The 22,107-nt window shown below is 36.4% G+C and overlaps 1 protein-coding gene across 6 annotated transcripts in view; it reads right to left on the bottom strand.

The window, feature by feature from the left end:
• magi2a (membrane associated guanylate kinase, WW and PDZ domain containing 2a) overlaps positions 1 to 22,107 on the bottom strand; it is a 258,295-nt gene that overhangs the window by 192,012 nt on the left and 44,176 nt on the right. For all 6 annotated transcript variants that reach the window (XM_051107367.1, XM_051107368.1, XM_051107370.1 and 3 more), the window contains exon 2: positions 5,767 to 5,883. In XM_051107367.1, the coding sequence (XP_050963324.1) occupies positions 5,767 to 5,883 (117 nt within the window). The remainder of the gene's footprint in view (positions 1 to 5,766; positions 5,884 to 22,107) is intronic.

Here is a 22,107-nt window from a genome sequence, read left to right as displayed (position 1 = left end):
CAAAGTTGATAACTTGATCTCATGAGAAAATGGAGGGGTTTTTTTAGAGTGTGCGATTTCGTAAAATGTACCTCATAACCCTGTTAAAAAACAGCATGCTGGTTAGGTAGGTTTTCAAGCTCATAACCAGCCAAGGACCATCTTAAACCATCTTATGACCAACTAAGGACGAGCTTAAGCCAGCTTAAACCAGCTGCCATGCTTCAAAACATACCTCACAAGCATATAATGTTTTCTTCAACAGGGAAGTGAGTGATTTGGAACACTCTAGGTAACAACTCCCCATGGCACACTAGGCAATATTTGGGCATCTTGATTACAGGTACCATAGATATGAATAAGTAGATGCCTCATTAGCAACTGTTTCTATACGTAAGCTGTCCACCATATTGTAATGGTCAACTTGACGTCATTGACCATAGTAATCAATAACCACTGGAAGATGCCACAATCCTGCACAACCCGTATGGTGAATGACGTCAACGTTCCAAGATAGCGGATGCGTCAATGGAGCAGTCGAATGGGGCATCTATACATATCTACGACTGGTACAGTATGTGCCACACAGAATACAACTCCTCACGTTTAAACATCTAATTTCAGCAGTGTGATGTTTTGACAATTGATTCCATTAGCATGGTGCTAAGCTAAAATCTAAACTTTAATCCAATAGAGTGTGCCATTAGCATGTTGTTAGGCTAACAACATAAGAATTGACTAGTAACACAATGAATAATAGGTTGACACTTCTGCATTTTGAGATTAAAACAGTACACAACCCTGTTAAACAAACTAGCATATGCTGGTGCTGGGATGCTGGTTAGGCAGGTTCTGATGCTGGTCCTTTGTTGGTTTAAGCTGGTCCTTGATCAGCAACATGACCAGCTAAGGACCAGGATAAACCAGCAAAGGACCAGCATAAACCAGCATCCCAGCATCAAAACATACCTACCAGCATATGCTGTTTTTTCACCAGGATAAATAGTGCTCCATCACGTTTATCCAACAAATGATTTCATTAGCATGGTGCTAAGATAAAACCTTAACTTTAATCCAATAGAGTGTGACATTAGCATGTTTCTAAAATAGAAAACATGAGAAATGAATAGTAACACAATGAATAATTCGTTGAAATTTGGGCATTTAGATTTTATTGATATAAGCAGCTCAAAATAGCACTTCCTCACATGTATTAAACAACTGATTATAGATTAATGTACTCTTGAAATTACCCAGACAGCACATGTACGTCTGCAAGATGTCTGTTAAAGATCTCTTGATCTGGAAAGCATCTGCTGTGTACAAACGTCTGACAGACGTCTGTAAGATGTCAGTTTTACATACATTCTAAATAATAAACATCTTAAAGACATCTAATAGACGTCTATTTGACATCTGATAGGAAACGTCCAACACACGTATTGCAGATGAGCAAACTACGTCTTTCAGATGTCTTGCAGATGTAAATGCAGACGTCAAATAGACGTCTCTGAGATGTACGTGTGCTATCAGGGAAACAACTGATTCCATTAGCATGGTGCTAAGCTAAGATCTAAATATTTAATCCTACAGAGTGTGACATTAGCATGTTGTTAAACTAACAACATGAGAATCAACTAGTGACACAATGAATAAGAGGTCGATATTTCTACATTTTAAAATGAAAATAGTACACAAAATAGTTGTCCTTCACGCTTATCCAACAAATAATTCCATTAGTATGGTGCTAAAATAAGACCTAAACTTTAATCCAATAGAGTGTGACATGAGAATGTTGCTAAGATAACAACATGACAATCGAATAGTAACACAATGAATAATAGGTCAATATTTCTGCATTTTGAGATTAAAATTGAGATTAAAAATGTTTCCTATCAGATGTCAAACAGACGTCTATTAGATGTCTTTAAGATGTTTACGATTTAGAATGTATATAAAACTGACATCTGAAAGACGTTTTAACAGACGTTTGAACACAGCAGATGCTTTCCAGATCAAGGGACCTTTAACAGACATCTTACAGATGTATGTGTGCTATCTGGGTTTAATTCAACAGAGTGTGATGCATATTGCTATGCTAACAACATGAGAATCAAATAGCAACACAATATAACCTATGAATAACAGGCAGTTATTTCTGCATTTTAAGATTAAAATTGTACACAAAATAGTGCTCCCTTATGCTTATCAAACAGTTGATTCCATTAGCATTGTGCTAATCTAAGAACCTGACAATATAAGAGTAAACAGATGAATTATTGGTCTATATTTGGGCATTTTGTGATTAGTAGAATGTGGAAGACAAAATAGGACTCCAACAGTACCTCACGGATGATTTTAATAAAGTGTGTCATTAGCATATCGCTATGCTATTAACACCTAATGGTCCGATAACAAACCTTAAAAATAAATTTCTCTTTCCATTTTTTGTGAATTTAAATTAAATAAGAAAAAAAAGTTCAAATGTTTTTAATTGATATAAACACCCCTTACAAAAATTAACCATGGTTTTACTAAAAGTAAAACCAAAAAACATGGTTACTATAGTTAAACAACGGTAACCACAAATTAACCATGGTTTTGCTACACTAACCATAGTTTAACAATGGTATTTGTAGTAAACCTGTGGTTATACAAATGGTAATCAATATGCCAAAAACCATCCCTGCTGAAAAAAACCCCAGCTAAAACCAGCCTAGATGGTCAGCTGGTCTTGGATGGTTTAAGCTGGAAGTAGCTGGTTTTAGCTGGTCTCCCAGCCTGACCAGCTAAGGAAGTGGCCAAAACCCCTCTAAAACCAGCCTGCTGACCAGCTAAGTCCAGGCTGGATGACCAACTAAAACCAGCCAACCATCTTAGGCTGGTTTTACCTGTTTTTTTTTTCAGCAGGGATGGTTAGTACACTTTTACTACAATAACATTTACATAAGGGATGTTGTGTACCTCACTAACACACTAACACAGAGTAAAAATCAATTACTCTGTCCACTATCTTGGAGAAATATTTTCACTCATGTTCACAGTGCATTCTGGGGTAGCCAAAACAAGGTTTCTTAGAAGGCAACTTGATGCTGGTAATCTTTTGGAACCATCTTCTTGTCAGGACGATGCCCTTAAAATGTCTTCAAAGTAGGTAGCTCACTAGCTTTTTGGAAGAGAGCTAGCTGTTGGATTACATCTGAATAGAAATAAATTTGTATGCATGGGTTTTTCAAACGACCCAATCTTTCTTCCTCTCCACCTCAGTTTCGCTCTTCTTATTTCCAGCTATCAGTTTCCTTGTTTCTTTCTCCTCTTGCAAGTGTTCAATGAATCTGACATTTGAGGCATTTTATCTAGGGTCCTCACACCTCATTCTCATTTTTTTATCGTAATCTCTGTCAGTCCATCCCTCTCTCTCTCATCTGTATTCTCCAAACCCCTCTCTTTCTCTTGGGTACGGATCTCACGTGTCGCTCTCTGGTCTAATGGAATCACAGCTCAGTCTCTCAGCTGGACAGTAATCACTCTCTCTCTCTCTCTCTCTTTCACTCACTTGCTCCCTCTCACACATAACACAAGGGCTTCACTTGAGCAAAAGCCTCACGGAAATCCTTTCAAGCGTCGGTGCAGACCAAAGACAGAGCATGCTGTGTATAATACCTTCAAACATTTCAAAATACCTTTCGAGTACGGACTATAACTCTTAAGTATACAGATACAAACTTCACTTCATTGTAACTATAAAGACAAGTGAAGTGGTTTTCTTTTTAAGGGTATTTTCAACCTCAACTGGGATGTCACAATAGATTTTGTGTTTAATACACTTCCATGTGCTTTACTGTGTACTAAAGTTCATTTTGGTGAATTCTAACCTTCAAATGTGCAAATAAGACTTTAACGTCTCAAATTATGTTGATTGTTGATATCACGGTGGGTGCTTTTGGTTTAGGCCAGTTAAAGGAAAAACTATGCATTAAAGAAACACATCACATTTTCCAACTCCCCTAGAGTTAAACAGTTGAGTTTCACCGTTTTCGAATCCATTCAGACGATCTCCGGCTCTGGCGGTAGCACTTTTAGCATAGCTAAGCATAGATTATTGAATCAGATTAGACCGTTAGCATCTCACTCAAAAATGACCAAAGAGTTACGATATTTTTCCTATTTAAAACTTGACTTTTCTGTAGTTACATCGTATACTAAGAACGACAGAAAATGAAAAGTTGATACTATTTTCAGGCGCTGCGTAATATCATTTCGCCTGCGGCACCCACGGTACGGCAGCAAAGTTCCTTGATTATTGAGAAATGAGAGAATGAGAGTATAGTTCCTAGCCATATTGGCCTAGAAAATCGCAACTTTTTATTTTCCGTCAAGCTTAGTACACGATGTAACTACATAAGAGTCAAGTTTTATATAGGAAAAATATCAAAACTCATTGGTCTTTTTTGAGCGAGATGCAAACGGTCTAATCAGATTCAATGATCTACGTTAAGCTATGCTAAAAGTGCTACCACCAGACCCGGAAATCAGCTGAATGGATTCGAAAACACTAAAATTTAACTGTTTAACTCTAGGGGAGTTGAAAAATGAGCCTATTTTCAAAAAAAAGTGGAGTGTTCCTTTAAGAGCCAGGGGGTGAAAACTTTTGAAATCTAAGGATCAGGGTAAATTTAACTTATTTTGTTTCCTGGGAAACATGTAACTATATTCTGTAGCCTCTGAAGGGCAGTACTAAATGAAAAAAATATGATATTTATGCAAAATAAGAAAAATGAACACATTTCCATTCTATTCAAAAGTTTTCACCCCCGGCTCTTAATGCATGTTTTTTTGTTCTGGAGCAACAGTGAGCGTTTGAACCTTCTGTAACAGCTGCATATGAGTCCCTAAGTTGTCCTCAGTGTGAAAAGATGGATCTTACAATCATACAGTCATTGTTGGAAAGGGTTCATAAATGCTGGAAAACCAAAGAGCCTGAAGGATTTTTCTAAAGAACAGCAAGCAGTTAAAATGTTCAGGACAAACAAGGGACTCATGAACAGCTACCACTAAACAAACTAAAAAAAAACACAGCTGTGGATCATTCAGAAAACAACACAGTATTAAGAATCAATGGGATGTAAACTGTTTTATATTCAACTATTATTTTCTCTCGTGGACTATGTGTAAACATTTTTTATGTGAAATATCGTATTCAGGTCAGTACTAAATAAACAATAACATGCATTTTGTATGATCCCTCTTATTTTGGTAGAATAATTAACATTTTGCAGATTCTGAAAGGGGGATGTAAACTTTTGACTTCAACTGTATGCCCACACAAATAATAAAATACCTCTAGAAATCAACTCCACAGTATGTGAATTTTCACATGCAAAATCCAGTTATTTTATTAGGAATCCACATGGTTGGAAATTTTGCTTAATGATTAATAATTTCCCCTCACAATTTCACAAATGCTCCCTCCAAAATTTGTTGTGTTGACCAACAGAAAGTGAGCAGTACTTCACACATTTATTCGCTATTGATGGAAACAACCCTGCAATCACCAACTGCATGCTAGCAGCCCCATACCAATGCTTTGCCAACCACCCCTAGCATCGTTGCAGGGTTCGAAACAACTCTATATACATAAACTCAAGTGTAACTGCCCTGTTCCAGCGATCAGACAACATCAGCGAGAACTTAATCAATAAAAAGTCAGAGGCCAGGCCTAGAGGAGCAAACCGGTGAGGGTAGCAGTGTCTAAGGTTAAGGAAATGAGAGTGAAGTGTAACTCACAGGGTACCGTACGAAGATAGAGGTTGTCCCGAATTATTTGTTGCAGCTCGTGGTCCAAAGAGCCCTTCTGGAAACGCAGGTTGAGATACTGCCTGAGATCTTTATCCACAACACCTCCTGTAACACACACACACACACAAAGACGGTTAGATGACCCTCCATTCCGATACAATCTCATCTGATAACAGGCTCCTTGGCATTTACTTCACATTCACAATAAACTCTGTGAAGAAACGCCTTTGTGTGCAGTTTTTCAGTGGTAATAAAGGACTCCAATACGCGAATGTGTGTAGCCATTCTATTTTCTGAGGAAAAGGCCTGACAATACTGCAGCAAACCGTGATTTAGTCACTCGATACAAAAATCTGACCTCAAAGCGATCGCCTGAAGAGCTGCGAGAATGTGTCTGTGATAGTTTCCACTTTGTTCTGTGGTCAAAAAGCTTTTTCAAGCTCCTAAGAGGGTCCTTCCTTCCTGTTTAGCTTGTTTCTTATTGATATAAGCACACAATGTTGCTCATACACACACACACACTGGACAAATGCACATCGCATTTTTCCTGGTACATAGAAATGGATTTTGAATAACATAAGAGCGCAGGGATCCCCATGGGGCGTCCCATTGATAAATACATACGCACACACGTCGTCATCATTATCACATCCCGTGATGAAATGGGTTGGGGGTTCTTTCAGAAAATGTGCTTCATCAGCAGACAGATGGATAGAGAGTGAGAATGAGAGAGGGGGTGAAGCGAAAAACAGAAAGAGAGAGGGGAGAGATATGGGAAAACACAAATGAAATATATATAATGTAATAAGTAAGTTTCACAATAAAGCTTAAATCCTTTAAGGGCCAGTTCACACAAATATAAATATTTGAAAGGTGCATTGCAAAAGGTTACAAGACTAATGAGAACATACAGAACTTCTCCAAATGTATAAATCCTTCCAACAACAATTTTTAAAAAGCAACAAGAAAAATTGCACAGTACAGCTTAATTCCTTAAAAGGTTGGTTTATCCCCCCAAAAAAAAGAAAAAAATTGGGAGTGCTTATTTTAAAATTTAATGTGTCACATTCAGTTATAAGACTAGTGTGAAAACAACATTTCTCCAATTTCTTCCAACAAACATGTTTTTTTAAAAAAAAAGCAATGAGTACATTTCAGGCTAAAACTTTTGTTCTAAAATTTAAGATTGGCGAAGGAGTGTACGATACAGAGAATAATTAATCATATGACTTCAGAAGACTCGGAATACAATCATATTGACTTATTTTATAATACTTTTATGGCATATTTTGTCCTTTTAAAACTTGATATCTCCAGTCTCCATCCACTTTCACTGTATAGAAAAGGGCAGCATGAACATATTTCAAAATTTCTTAAAGGGCCAGTTCACACAAATAGAAATATTTGAAAGGTGCATAGCAAAAGGTTACAAGACTAGTGAGAACATACAGAACTTCTCCAAATTTATAAATCCTTCCAACAACAATTTTTAAAAAGTAACAAGAAAAACTGCACAGTACAGCTTAAATCCTTAAAAGGTTGGTTTATCCAAAATATATATATATGATTTGGGAGTGCATATATTAAAATTTGATGTGTCGCATTCAGTTACAAGACTAGTGACAAAACAAAATTTTTCCAAATTCTTCCAACAAACATATTTTTTTTTTATTTAAAAAAAGCAATGAGTAAATTCAGGCTAACTTTTGTCCTAAAATTTAAGATTGGCGATGGAGTGTACGATTCAGAAAGTAATTAATCATATGAGTTCAGAAAACTTGGAATACAATCATATGGACTTCTTTTATAATACTTTTGAAACTTGATATCTCCAGTCTCCATCCACTTTCATTGTATAGAAAAGGGCAGCATGAACATATATCAAAATTTCTTAAAGGGCCAGTTCACACAATTAGAAATATTTGAAAGGTGCATTGCAAAAGGTTATAAGACTAGTGAGAACAAACAGCAATTCTCCAAATTTCTAAATCCTTCCAGTAACCATTTTTAAAAAACACACAAAAAATAGCACAGTGCAGCTTAAATCTTTAAACAGCTAGTTCATCCATAAAAGTAAGATTTGAGAGGGCGTACATTGGAATTTGGTACGTCGCATTCAGTTTCAAGACAATGAGTAAATTTCAGAGTAAAACTTTCAGATTTAAGACTGGTACTGGAGCATACGATTCAGAGAATAATGACTTTTTCAGAGAGTTTTGGCCTGTTTCTCAAACAAAGTGATCGTATGACTTCAGAAGATTGGAATACAGTCATGTGGACTTCTTTTATAATACCTTAATGCCATGTTTTGTTCTTTTGAGACTTGATATCTCCAGTCTCCATCCACTTTGTATGGAAAAGGGCAGCATGAACATATTTCAAAATTTCTTAAAAAACCAGTTCGCAAAAATATAAATATTTGAAAGGTGCATTGCAAATGGTTATAAGACTAGTGAGAACATACAGCATAAATCCTTCCAACAACAATTTTTAAAAAGCAACAAGAAAAATTTCACAGTTCGGCTTAAATACTTAAAGGGCCGGATTATCCAAAAAAGTACGATTTGTGAGTGCGTATATTTTAATTTGGTGTGTCGCATTCAGTTTCAAGACTAGTGAGAACACAACATTTTTAAATTCTTCCAACAAACATTCAAAAAAAGCAATGAGCGAATTTCAGAGTAAAACTTTAATCCTGAGATTTAAGATCAATAGAGCGTACGATTCAGAGAATAATGATTTTTCAGAGAATTTTGGCATGTTTCTAACACAAAGTGATGATGTGACTTCAGAAGACTTCAAAATGCAATCATATGGACTTCTTTTATAATACTTTCATGGCATGTTTTATCCTTTCGAAGCTTGATATCTCCAGTCTCCATCCACTTTCATTGACAATCCCCATCACCATGCATTTGAAAGGTAACCATGGCTATCAAATCAAGATTTTCAGGTAATTTCAGTCTGTTCCTTACACAAAACAACCATATGGCTTTTATAAGACATACATGTCACACAGACTACTTTTACGATGCATATATAGTGCTTTTTTACCTTTTCGGGGCTCAAAATTTCAAGTCCCCATCCACTTTCATTATATGGAAAAGGGCACCATGAACATATTTTAAAATTTCTCCTCCTGAACCATAATTTAAAGACACACAGCCTGGCTGAAACGCAAGACATCATCGGGGCAAAGTCATATGTCGTCAAAAAGCATAAGCACAGTGCTGAAAAAGACGTCACACTAAGTAACTATGCTCATGTGGGTTTCAGAAATCATTTTTCATGCTTCAAATGTACACCCACCATACATACACATCATCCTTCGATTCACGTATTACCTCACATACACACCGGTGGATTTTCAAACTCTATGTAGAACAAGCCCAATGCGTCTAGAATAACCTACTTCAGACATGCCTGTTAACCAGACAATCATGCTATTTACACACACACACACACACACACACCCCATCAGTTAAAGAACACCTTAAATCACCCATAAAAATTCAACAGACATCACCGGCACACAGTTCTCTCTGAATGAGACCAAACAGGAAATTAACGCCAAATGACACACAAATTGATGAGTCTCACACACTCAGCTCCTTGGAGAGAAATAAATCAAGACTGCAGACCCTGAAGCCTCATTCTAATCCCCAGCAAACACACTCACACGCACACACACGATTCATAAGTCGACTCACAGAGCGCAATGGAACGGCACTTCTCTTGCACGGCTCAGCCAGATGTTGCAGGCGATGATTTGAGCGTGTCTGTGATTGCATGCGTGTGCGTGCGTGTGTGTGTGTGCAGTCCAGGTCTCCACAGGTCTACGGCCACAGTGTGCAGGTTTCCTAGCAGTGTTAGATGGGTTCAGTGCTACAGGCTGTCTCTCTGCACGCTGCCGTAACAGAGAGTGTCGCTCTGCAGTGACCGAGAGTGAGAGAGACAGACAGAGAGAGAGAAAGAGAGGTTGAGCACTGGGACGCTGCAGAAGAAACGTGCCTAACAGTGGGAACCTATCACAAAGCTCTCTCTCCTTGTATAGAGAGGTGGAGGATGGGAAGAGATTCATCGCCCTCTATGGGTGGACTGGAGATGTGAGACTACCAAATCTTGAATTTTATATCTATTTTTCATATATTATAAGGTTGTGATGCCTAAATTCAATAGATTTTAAGTGTTTAATGCATTTACAATAAATAGTAAAACACCTTTAATATTTAGATTAATATTGCCCATTTAGCATTCACAAAAATATTTGAAAGAAGAAAATACAGTGGCATGCGAAAGTTTGGGAACCCCTTGCAGGATCTGTGAAAATGTGAATAACTTTGACAAAATGAGGGAGATCATACAAAATGCATGTTATTTTTAATTTAGCATGTTAATTTTTAATTTTTTATATCTTTTACATAAAAGATATGTGCAAATAGCCCACAAGACTATATAACCCCCTTCAAAAGTTTGGGAACCCTTGGTTCTTCATACTGTGTGTGTTACCTGGATGATCTATTACTGTTTTTTTTGTTTGTTTGTTTGTTTTGTTTTTTTGTGATGGTTGTTCATGAGTCCCTTGTTTGTTCAAAACAGTTAAACTGAGCACTGTTCTTCAGAAAAATCTTCCACGTCATGCAGATTCTTTGGTTTTTCAGCATCTTTTGGATATTTGAACCCTTTCCAGCAGTGACTGTATGATTTTGAGATCCATTTTTTTACACTGAGGACAACTGGGGGACTCAAACAGAACTATTATAAAAAGGTTCAAACATTTACTGATGCTCCAGAAGGAAACACAATGCATTAAGATCTGGGGGGGGTGAAAACATTTTGAATTTGAAGATCAAGGTAAATTGTAATTAATTTGTCTTCCGGGAAACATGCAAGTATCTTCTTTTGATTCCAAAGGGCAGTACTAAATGGAAATATATATATATATATATATATATTTCAATATATATATATATATATATTTCAACAAAATAAGAAAAATGTGGACATCTTAATCCGGTTCAAAATTTTTCACCCCCCAGAACCAAGGGTTCCCAAACTTTTGAAGGGGGTTATTTTAATAATTTTGTTGACTATATGTAATCATCTTTTATGTAAACTATCTCACTTAGGACAGTACTAAATAAAAAAAAAAAAATCGTATGATCGCTATGTTGTTAAAATTATTCAAATTTTCACTGATTCTGCCAGGGGCTCCCAAACGTTTGCATGTCACTGTATAAAAATGCAAGCCAAAACCTTTCATACACAAGATTCACCAGATGAAGTAAAATGTCAAGAAGTAAAATGCAGTGCCCTACACTACCGTTCAAAGATCTGGGGTTACATTAGTATTATTATTTTTTTATTTTTTTTAAAGAATTTGCTCACCAACGCTGGATTTACTTGATCAAAAACACAGTAAAAACAGTTCTATTAAAAATTCCAATTTTAAAATGACATTTATTTAATTGAATCGTATGGTTTAATATGTGGAATGCAGAACTTCTGGTATTTATTTTTATTTACACGGGTAAATAAAAGGATTTTTAAAAATCGAATACTCGAACAGAATCCAGGAATCTCTCTTAGTTCATTGTCTGTATATTCTGGTTTAAATAAGTAAAGCTGGGCAAAAAATTGCAAGTCTGTCAAAATATCTTGAGGCATTTTTACGAAGACTGCTTTATGTACACCGTGCGTCTTCTTCTGCCTATAAATATGGCACAGTACACCCAGGTTCTATCTCAGAACGCCGGCTCCTGCATCAGCAGCACCACATGCATGCAGAAAAAGTATTCTCGTAGCTTCATAACATTACGGTTAGACCACTGATGTCATGTAGACTATTTTATCGACGTCTTTACTAACTTTATGGGTTTTGAATGTGTCAGTTGCGTTGCTGTCTATGCAGGGTCAGAAAGCTCTCAAAATATCTTAATTTGTGTTACGAAGATGAACGAAGGTCTTATAGGTTTGCAACGCCATGAAGGTGGGTAATTAAATGAATAATTAATTTTCATTTTCGAGTGAACTATCCCTTTAAATAGGTGAAACTATAAGAACCTTTTTCCCAAGTAAAGGTCAAGAGAGTCTTCAACTGTAGACAAGAACTTTACAGTCAGCAGCTCAACTTAGGTTGCCAAGTTTGAATACATTTCGTAACAAACCCACACAAAATGAGTAAGTGAACTGTTCAGGGTGCCACTGCCCTTGAGTGAGTACAGAGCACATGATGAAGAACAGGTGCCATCAGAACCCCCAGAGAGAGGGAACAGACTGTATTGAATTCTCATAACGTCCCACAGCTGCTGCCTTCCAGGACTTCGGTGCCAGAAGGAGCATCTTTAACGTTTTGGAGAAAAGAGCACTTGTATATACAATAAAAACAGACATCTGTGTCACCATCCTAATGGCAAGTAAAAATTAAGGGTGAAATATACTGAAAAATCTTATATATGAATATCTAAAATACACTTAATATGCATAAACACTTACTTATAGTAAAATATAATGTACTGTAGAACATCTTAAATATTGTATACATGTCCCTTGACCACAAAACCAGTCATAAGGGTAAATTTTTTGAAACTGAGATTTATACATAATCTGAAAGCGTAATAATTAATGGTTTGGATATGACAATAAAAATCTGAGGCTGCAAAAAAAAAATCTAAATATTGAGAAAACTACCTTTAAAGTTGTCCAAATTAAGTTCTTAGCAATGCATAATACTAATCAAAAATTATGTTTTGATATATTTACGGTAGGAAATGTACAAAATATCTTAATGGAACATGATCTTTACTTAATATCCTAATGATTTTTGGCATAGACAAAAAATAGATTATTTTGACCCATACAATGTATTGTTGGCTATTGCTACAAATATACACATGCTACTTTAATGACTGGTTTTGTGGTCCAAAGTCATATAAAATAAGTGATTAATATGTACAGTTTTCTGGATTTTTTAACTTTAACTGCAACTTTTACTGTTTTGTGACTTTAACTTATACTGCATTTTTAAGTCTTCCGTATTTAAATGCCATTGCTTATGACTGGTTGACCTAAAAATAAGTAACAACATCAACACCAATACTAAATTATTAAATACAGAACTGCACTAACAAACAAGAACTTAACATATATGTGTCTTTTTTCTAAATACCATCGCTTATACTGTAAACCAGTTTATGCAGACCTAGTTGTACATTTGGAAGGTGGCTGGCAGCCAGAAAAACCTACATGACACATGCGTGACCACTCTCACATACACAAACACCAAAACAAACAAGTGAGCAACATCTGGCGAGTTAGCACGTTTCACTCTCACGCTGCATTAAATCATAAAATCATTATTTGCTACATGCAGCAGCACTGCACCTTTCAGCCCAGCAGGCAGATGTAGCACTTTATTATAGTTTAATGTCTCAGTAATGACTCTGTGTGTGCGCGCGAGTTTCTATGTGCCCCCATATTTGGAGTGGGCATCAGGAAGACAGCTGTTTAGATAATAAGCCTCTAATTAGGAGAGAGGGACTGAGCTGAAACCAGTGAGCAGACATGCTCATTTAGAAACTTGCACAACCAGTGCTAAGGAATGCAATGGCTAACAATGTTGTGTAACACTTTATTGTACAGTGTCCTTGTTATATGTTATATGTTTACTATAATAATCTAACCCTAACCCTAACAGTACATACTTACATGCAAGAACCCTAACTTTACAGTCAATACGTGTTGTACAAAAATACTTTTTTAATCAATTAACCCAAAAACAACTAAAAAAGTCAGATCATTGGCTCAGTATTGTATTATCCTGTGATAAAGTGTCTTGTCTGAGACTTGTCAATCATATAGGGCAGTCTAAGATTCTGGAGGAATGTAGAAGTAGTCTATCTGAGTTGCGTCTAACTCACACAAACACACGAGCACACACACTCATCTCTCACACTGGGAGTGGCGTTAGAGCGGCTAATAGAAAATGTCCATCATCCTCAGTGCTGCAGAAGGAACTGCAGCCTCCATCATTTACACAACACACACATACACACACACACACGCAGTCTCTCTGTTTCTCAGCTCATTTTACAGATATCACGCAATGACAAGTTTATAAAAGATGAGTGATGTCTTTGTGATGAAATAAAGATCTTGTGTGCAGTGTAATAACCCTGAAGATTAAAGGCCAGGAATATACTTCTAACCATCAGATTTGTCATAAATGGTGAGATTTGTTTAAAGCTCTTACATTGGACACAAGTAGAGTCGTTCAAATATTGTCGGCAAATATTTTAATACATTTTCATAATTAAACAGTGCATTGATTTACACTATAAACAGCATTTTAAGTGTTTCTGTTCAATACTAAATCCAAAAGATGCTAGAGATACATATTAGACATGTGAGGAGACTTTATACTTGTTTTTTATTTAGTGGTTGTCATTTTCTCTCTCATTTGTTCTTAAGTTATGTTATTTTTTAAATGCGCAATTTCTCAATTCATTTCAGCTCAGTTTAGTTTAGTGCAGTTCAGTTCAGTTTAATACTGCACAATATTTAAAGGGGTCATCGAATGCCCATTTTCCATATGTTGATTCTTTAGGGTCTTAATTAAAAGTCTATAATATACTTTGGTTAAAAATTCTCAATGGTTGTGTAAAACAACACACTTTTTACCTTGCAAAGATCAGCTCTGCAAAAATCATCCTGTTTTGGTTGAGGCTGCTTTAAATGTTAATGAGCTCTGCTCGCCCCGCCCCTCTCTTCTCTCTGTGGAGTGACGAGCCTGTTTACTTTAGCCACATTCAGCCGTGTTTAGCTGCGAAACTTGCTAACTAGGACATTATTAGGAAAGGTGATTGCAGAAATTCATAAAAAACCCTTATACTCACTTCTGCTGTACGTGAAGCTGGATCACGAATGATTTGCGCAAACATAGACGCATTTATGTAGATCGGGAGGCGCATTCCCTTCCCAAACACACTTAATCGACTGCATCTTCAGCGGCTCAGATGTCGGGAGTAAATGACGACCACTATGTTCATTATTACATCCAGCAACACAACACCTCAGTCGCTCAATCTGAGATATTCTCGTCTAACTTACATCCCTGTTCCAGCATCGAAACAATGGAGGGCGGACTGTGACAGCTGATCTGAGGAAAGACGCTCATGTCAATCAAACTATCATGGGAGCGGCCTGTTATAGGATTATTGTTTATTGTTGATTATTGTTTTGCTGTTTGCTGACTTCATTTAAACTTTTTTTGTTGTTGTTTTGTCATTATTGTTAGTTATTTGTTGTACTGTGACATAAAGATTTCATCTTTTTAATATTAGTTTTAAGGCCTAGGTACTTTCAACTACTTATATCCATTTTCTGTCTTAGTTTTGTAAAATGCTTTATAAACAAAGACAACATTGCCTACATATTAGACTAAGTTATTTATAATGATTTGTATGTTCAGATATTCATAAAACAAAATATATACAAATTAATACCTAAATAGGGACATAGTAGTATACTTAAAGTATGATTTAAAGTTCACAAAAAAGTGAGTATGCGTAAACTTGCAGTATAAAACTACTAAACTAGTAGTTTACTGAGACTATACTTCAAAGTGTACTAAAATGCATAAAAAGTATTTAATTAGTAAAGTACCGGTATATCTATAAGTTCACTTTTAGTATACTTGCAGTAAAAACTGAAAACTACTGTTTACTACTAGTTTACTACTGTTATACTTAAAGTATACTTAGAAGTATACTTTTATATACTAGAAAGTGGGCCAATTTAGTCCCAAGGAGTATTAAAATAGTACACTTAAAAGTATACTACTAGTACACTGATATTTGTATACTTACTACATAAAGTATACTTAAAAATATAGTTGAACTTTACTGAAGTATACTTAATCAAATAAACTTGAAGTATACTTCTTTTTGGTAAGGGCAATACAATACAGCTCAGTATAGTTCAGTTTACTACAGCAAAACATCTCAGTTGAACTCAGTTTAGCTTAGCTCAGTTCAGCACAATTCAGTTCTGTACAGCGCATCTCAATTCATTTTAGCTCAGTCCAGAACAGCTTAGTTTAGTTCAGATAATTTTTCCTTAGTTTAATTTAGTACACAATACAGTACAGTTCAGCACAGTTTAGCTCACTACAACACAACCTCTTAGTTCAACTCAGTTTGGTACAGTTTATCTTACGACCAATTTGTATGTATTTTACGAGGTGGCTAATTCGATAAGAATTGGGGAAATCATAAAATATATACGATTTTCGCACAACCTCACTTTTACGAATTTCTAAGATTTTTGCTAAATCGTATGTTAGCCACCTAATATATGTACAAATTGCCATGAGATCAGATTGTTTTAATTCACTACAGCACATCTTAGGTAAACTCAGTTCAGTAGAGCTCAGTTTAGTTCAGTACAGTTTAGTTCATTTCAGCACAACATCTCAGTTAAACTCAGTTTAGCTTAGTTCAATTCAATTCAGCACAGTTTAGTTCAGTACAGCGCATCTCAGTTCAATTCAGTTTGGTACGGCTCGGTTTCTGTCAGTTCATCTCAGCTCAGTTCAGTTCAGGACAGCTTGGCTTAATACAATTCAATTAAACTCAGTTTAGTTCAGCACTGCTCAGGTAAACTCAGTTCATTAGAGTTCAGTTTAGTTCAGTACATCTTATTTTACTATAGCACAACATCTTAGTTTAACTCAGTTTAGCTTAGTTCAATTCGATTTAGTACAGTTCAGTTCATTTTCAGTTAATCTCTGCAGTTTATTTCAGAACAGCTTAGTTTAGTTCAATTCAGCTGAGTTCAACTCAGTTTAGTTAAGCTCAGCGTGAATCAGTTAAGTTCAGCTTTCTTTAGTTCAATTCAATACAGTACAACTCATTATACAGTACTTCAGTCCAGCTCGGTTTATTTTAGTTCAGTTCAGTTCAGTACAGCACATCTCAGCTAAACTCAGTTTAGTACAGCTCAGTTTAGTTCAGTAGAGTTTAGTTCATTTCAGCACAACATCTCAGTTAAACTCAGTTTAGCTTAGTTCAATTTAATTCAGCACAGTTCAGTACAGCACAACTCAGTTCAACGCAGTTCAGTACAGCTCAGTTTAGTTCAGTTTCTGTCAGTTCATCTCAGCTCAGTTTAGTTCAGTTTCTGTCAGTTCATCTCAGCTCAGTTTAGTTCAGGACAGCTTAGTTTAGTTCACTTCAGTTCAACTCAATTTAGCTTAGCTCAGCACAACTCAGCTCAGTTTAGTTCAGGACAGCTTAGTTTAGTTCAATTCAGTTCAACTCAATTTAGCTTAGCTCAGCACAACTCAGCTCAGTTCAGCTTTCTTTGGTTCAATTTAATACAGTCCACCTCAGTATAGTTCAGTCCAGCCCAGTTTATTTCAGTTCAATTCAGTTCAGTACAGCACTTCTTAGATAAACTTAGTTTAGTTTAGAACAGTTTAGTTCATTTCACCACAACATCTGCACCACAACTCAGTTTAGCTTAGTTCAATTCAGTACAGCACATATCAGTTCATCTCAGTTCAGTACATCTCAGTTTAGTTCAGTTTTTTCAGTTAATTTCAGCTCAGTTCAGATCAGAACAGCTTAATTTAGTTAATTCAGTTGAGTTCAACTCAGTTTAGCTCAGCGCGACTCAGTTCAGCCTTCTTTAGTTCAATTCATTACAGTACAGCTCAGTACAGTCCAGTCCAGCTTAGATTAGTTCAGTTCATTTGAGTTCAGTTCAACACAGTTCGGTTCAGTACAGCACATCTCAGGTAAACTCAATTTCATTTAGTTTAATTCAGTTTAGCACAGTTCAGTACAGTACAGCACATCTAAGTTCAATTCAGTTAACTCAGTTTAATCTCAGCGCAACTCAGTTCAGTTAAGCTTTCATTAGTTTAATTCAACACAGTACAGCTCAGTGTCCTTTAGTCCAGTTCACTACAGCACAACACCTCAATTCAATTTGTCTAAGGCTTATTTCGGTTCAGTTCAGCACAGCCCAACTCATTTCATTTAAGCTCTATTCAGCACAGTTTAGCTCTGTTCAGTTTACTAAGGTCAATCTACAGTTTAATTCAATTTAATTTAAAGGGCTGAATCAAATCCAGCAATGTTAAATTAGCACGTTTGTTTATTGTAGTACTGCCAAGCAATCTCATGTTTGTCTCGTCTCTTGTCTCTGAGATGCCTGATTGTAATTGAGCGCAGTGGAGTGTAGTTGATTACCATGTGCTGTCTGTTACCGCAAGAACGGCTCCTTTAAAAATGTACCAGAGCACATAGCATCTGGTTAGCGTGCATGCCTTCCATCCTTATGAGTTTAAAATCTTATGAGCTCAAATCCCAGAAGCATCGCCAACCATAAAAACCAAGAATACTATTGAAACTAAAAAATGTATTTCATATCTGCTGCTGTAGAGCACAGAGAGCGGTATTATCCTCGTTCTGTCTTTCTGTGTGAATGTGTGTGAGCCTGAGCTGATCAAAGACAGTGTTTATGTGTAGAGATCAGGGTGGAGATGCTGTAGTCGTAGCTATCAAAGACTTGTCTCATCACATGACACACGCCGCCCAGCACGCTCTCATTAGTCTCGCCTAGTCAGACTTTTGACTCGAGGCAAAAAAAAGTCTGGTCCTCAATGCAGCTCACCCTGGACAACAGCCACCCATTCAGACAGTAAAAGATGTTTTGACAGATATGTAAACCAGTTCTTTGTGTCTTTATGTTCTGTTTATGAGTAGGATTATCTAAAATAGATAGTACAGTAATAATAGATTAACATGCTTTTGTCAAGTGGTACGCTGCCACAATTTCACAAATTACCTGACCCTTTCAGCCATTGCAAGAGAAGCTGGTCAGTCTAAATCTGTGATTTCTCAAATACTGCAGGTTTACAATGATACTAATTCATTCAAGTCCCCCAAAAAGCCTGGTAGCCCATGTAAGTCAAATGCACAAGAAGACAGGATAAGGCTGAGCCTCTCAATGGGAAATCGGTTCAACACTGCAGTCGGAATTGCTAGACAGTTTACACTGATACTAATTCATTCAAGTCCCCCTAAAAGGCTGTTCATCCACATAAGACAAATGCACAAGAAGACAGGATAAATCTGAGCCTCTCAACGGGAAATCGGTTCAACACTGCAGCTGGAATTGCTAGAGAGTTTACACTGACACTAATTCATTCAAGTCCCCCAAAAAGCCTGGTAGCCCATGTAAGTCAAATGCACAAGAAGACAGGATAAGGGTGAGCCTTGCAATGGGAAATCGGTTCAACACTGCAGCTGGAATTGCTAGAGAGTTTACACTGACACTAATTTATTCAAGTCCCCCTAAAAGGCTGATCATCCACATAAGACAAATACATGAGAGGCCTGGATACTCAACGCGGAGACTCAGAGTGGGAAATCGGTTCAACACTGCAGCTGGAATTGCTTGACAGTTCAGCAATTAACAGGGTAAGGATCTGTCTCGGAATGTTAAAGAGAAGTCAAACAGCAAACACCTTCGCTTAGGAGCATGTTGTGTGGAGAGAGGAGAACTGGTCCAAAGTTTACTTTAGTGTTGAGAGTTTAATTTATTTGGGTCAGATGGAAAACATTTTTTGTTCGGGGTGAAACTGGGGAAATACTGAAGCTCAAGTGTATGGAACAAAAATAATGCCAAAAGTATTTGAAATAAAAAACTTGTTGAATTACACAACCGGGAAAAAAAATGCATTGCAATTAACAGTGCTTACATTTTAATGCATTGTATTTTCAGGGGTTGCATTTTTGTGCGCTGCATTTTGACATGGTTGTATATTTGAGTAGTGAATATTTCAATCGGAAACATTTCACCAACTTTTTCATTGTTAAAAATTCAATAATTAATATTCACCTCACAAAGTCCATTTCCAAAATATTCAGTTTGTTTAATAATTCCAACAATAACATTCGTCAGACAATTTTCAGTTAATTTTATTTCACTTTACAAATTCGTTTCCGAAAATTCAGTGGTTCAAATTCGACAGCTCTTAGCAGCGCACATCCGGGAACTGCAGGAAAAGCAGTAGAGTACCGGTAGAAGATCACCATCTGCTGTCAGACGTCCTCACCAGCAGGTGGTGCTAGCGGCTGTAAACGGCTTCATCAACAGGCCTGTGCAAAGCAATATGTGGCCAAGATGGACCAAGCGGTGAGTATTAAATACCAATTAAGACATAAAACCGAACTTTACTTCTTCAATTGCCTATAGTAATATGTCATTTCTTTTTACCTCGTGTAAACATGATCTTCTTTCACTGTAGCGTTAAAGGTGATATAACGCAATAAATGTAACACATCACATCCAGTTTTCCTGTAGTTGGCAGTTATGTTACGTTTTAGAGAAACCAACGTAATTGGCAGAGAACGACTTGTCTTTGCTATTGACTTTTATTTGCAACAAAAATGTGCACTACAAAAATGTTTTGTTGTGTTTCCAGTCCAAATACTGTAGCATAAGATTCTTAAATCGAGAAGTTTTTAGTAGACAAGCAACAAGTAGTCTATTGTTTTGTTTTCTGGGAAAAAAAAAAAAAAATATATATATATATATATATATATATATATATATATATACAAGTCGTTCTCTGCGAATTACGTTGGTTTCTCTAAAACGTAACATAACTGCCAACTACAGGAAAACTGGATGTGATGTGTTACATTTATTGCGTTATATCACCTTTAACGTTACAGTGAAAGAAGATCATGTTTACACGAGGTAAAAAGAAATGACATATTACTATAGGCAATTGAAGAAGTAAAGTTCGGTTTTATGTCTTAATTGGTATTTAATACTCACCGCTTGGTCCATCTTGGCCACATATCGCTTTGCACAGGCCTGTTGATGAAGCCGTTTACAGCCGCTAGCACCACCTGCTGGTGAGGACGTCTGACAGCAGATGGTGATCTTCTACCGGTACTCTACTGCTTTTCCTGCAGTTCCCGGATGTGCGCTGCTAAGAGCTGTCGAATTTGAACCACTGAATTTTCGGAAACGAATTTGTAAAGTGAAATAAAATTAACTGAAAATTGTCTGACGAATGTTATTGTTGGAATTATTAAACAAACTGAATATTTTGGAAATGGACTTTGTGAGGTGAATATTAATTATTGAATTTTTAAACAATGAAAAAGTTGGTGAAATGTTTCCGATTGAAATATTCACTACTTAAATATACAACCATGTTAAAATGCAGCGCACAAAAATGCAACCCCTGAAAATACAATGCATTAAAATGTAAGCACTGTTAATTGCAATGCATTTTTTTTCCCAGTTGTGTAATTCAACAAGTTTTTTATTTCAAATACTTTTGGCATTATTTTTGTTCCATACAAGTGCATTAAGAAGTCAGCAAAAAGTGGAGAAGGAAGTGTGATGGTTTGAGTTAAGTTTTCTACAGCAGAAGTTGGGCCTCTTATACAGCTTTTACAGCCATGATCTAAACTGAACTGAAAATGTCTGGAAAATCCTTGGCGACAAAGTTAACGGCTAAGAGACCCACCACACTACCCACTACAAAACTATGGAAGACAGTGGAAGAAGACTGAACCAAGATCACACCAGCACAGTTTGAAAAACTAATGATGTCCTATGGCCACAAAGCAAGGGCCTCTACACTTCCTACTAATTTCTGACTGCTGTAACCCTCCAAAATTAGTTTTCATCTTCTTTTGTGCTACAGTGGTTACTGTTCTCTAAATTCGATCACTGTGTTTTCCACAAAATAAAGGTTTATGTTAAAATGCCCTGGATATGTTAGTAGAACAGTGGTATACATACAGCTAATATTCCTTCAAATTTTGAGCAATGAAGATTTACAGTATTTAAAATATTTATAGATTGTTCTCTAATTTGATATCAAGTATAATAATAAAATGTTTACATTAGTTGACATGAATGAATCTGACAAACACATTTACACAGAGCAGATTCTATTTCATCTTTCATAGAAGTTAAATGTAGATATCTGCTGCTACCCTCCATGAGGAGCATCTATTGATCCATTTTTCTCATGCAGAGAGAAGAAAGAAATGGAGATGGGTTTGGAAGAGAAAAAGAGAGGAGAGAATCAATGGAAAGCTTTTTAATCAGGTTTTAATATAAAGGTGAGTTCTGTTGATGAACACCACTGTCCGATAAAAATTAATAAAAACAATTGGGGTAGATATCTATAAAGCCAGTTCCAATACAAATACACAACCTTGGAACGTTTTCGCAAGACGTGAAATACATACCGATAAGTACATATCGCTGCAGTTTCCAACAGAAATGGCC

This window comes from Labeo rohita, chromosome 4 (genome assembly GCF_022985175.1).
Source record: "Labeo rohita strain BAU-BD-2019 chromosome 4, IGBB_LRoh.1.0, whole genome shotgun sequence".
NCBI lineage: Eukaryota > Metazoa > Chordata > Actinopteri > Cypriniformes > Cyprinidae > Labeo > Labeo rohita.
The sequence above is the reverse complement of the archived record's forward strand: the minus strand, read 5'-3'. Positions and strand labels throughout refer to the sequence as shown.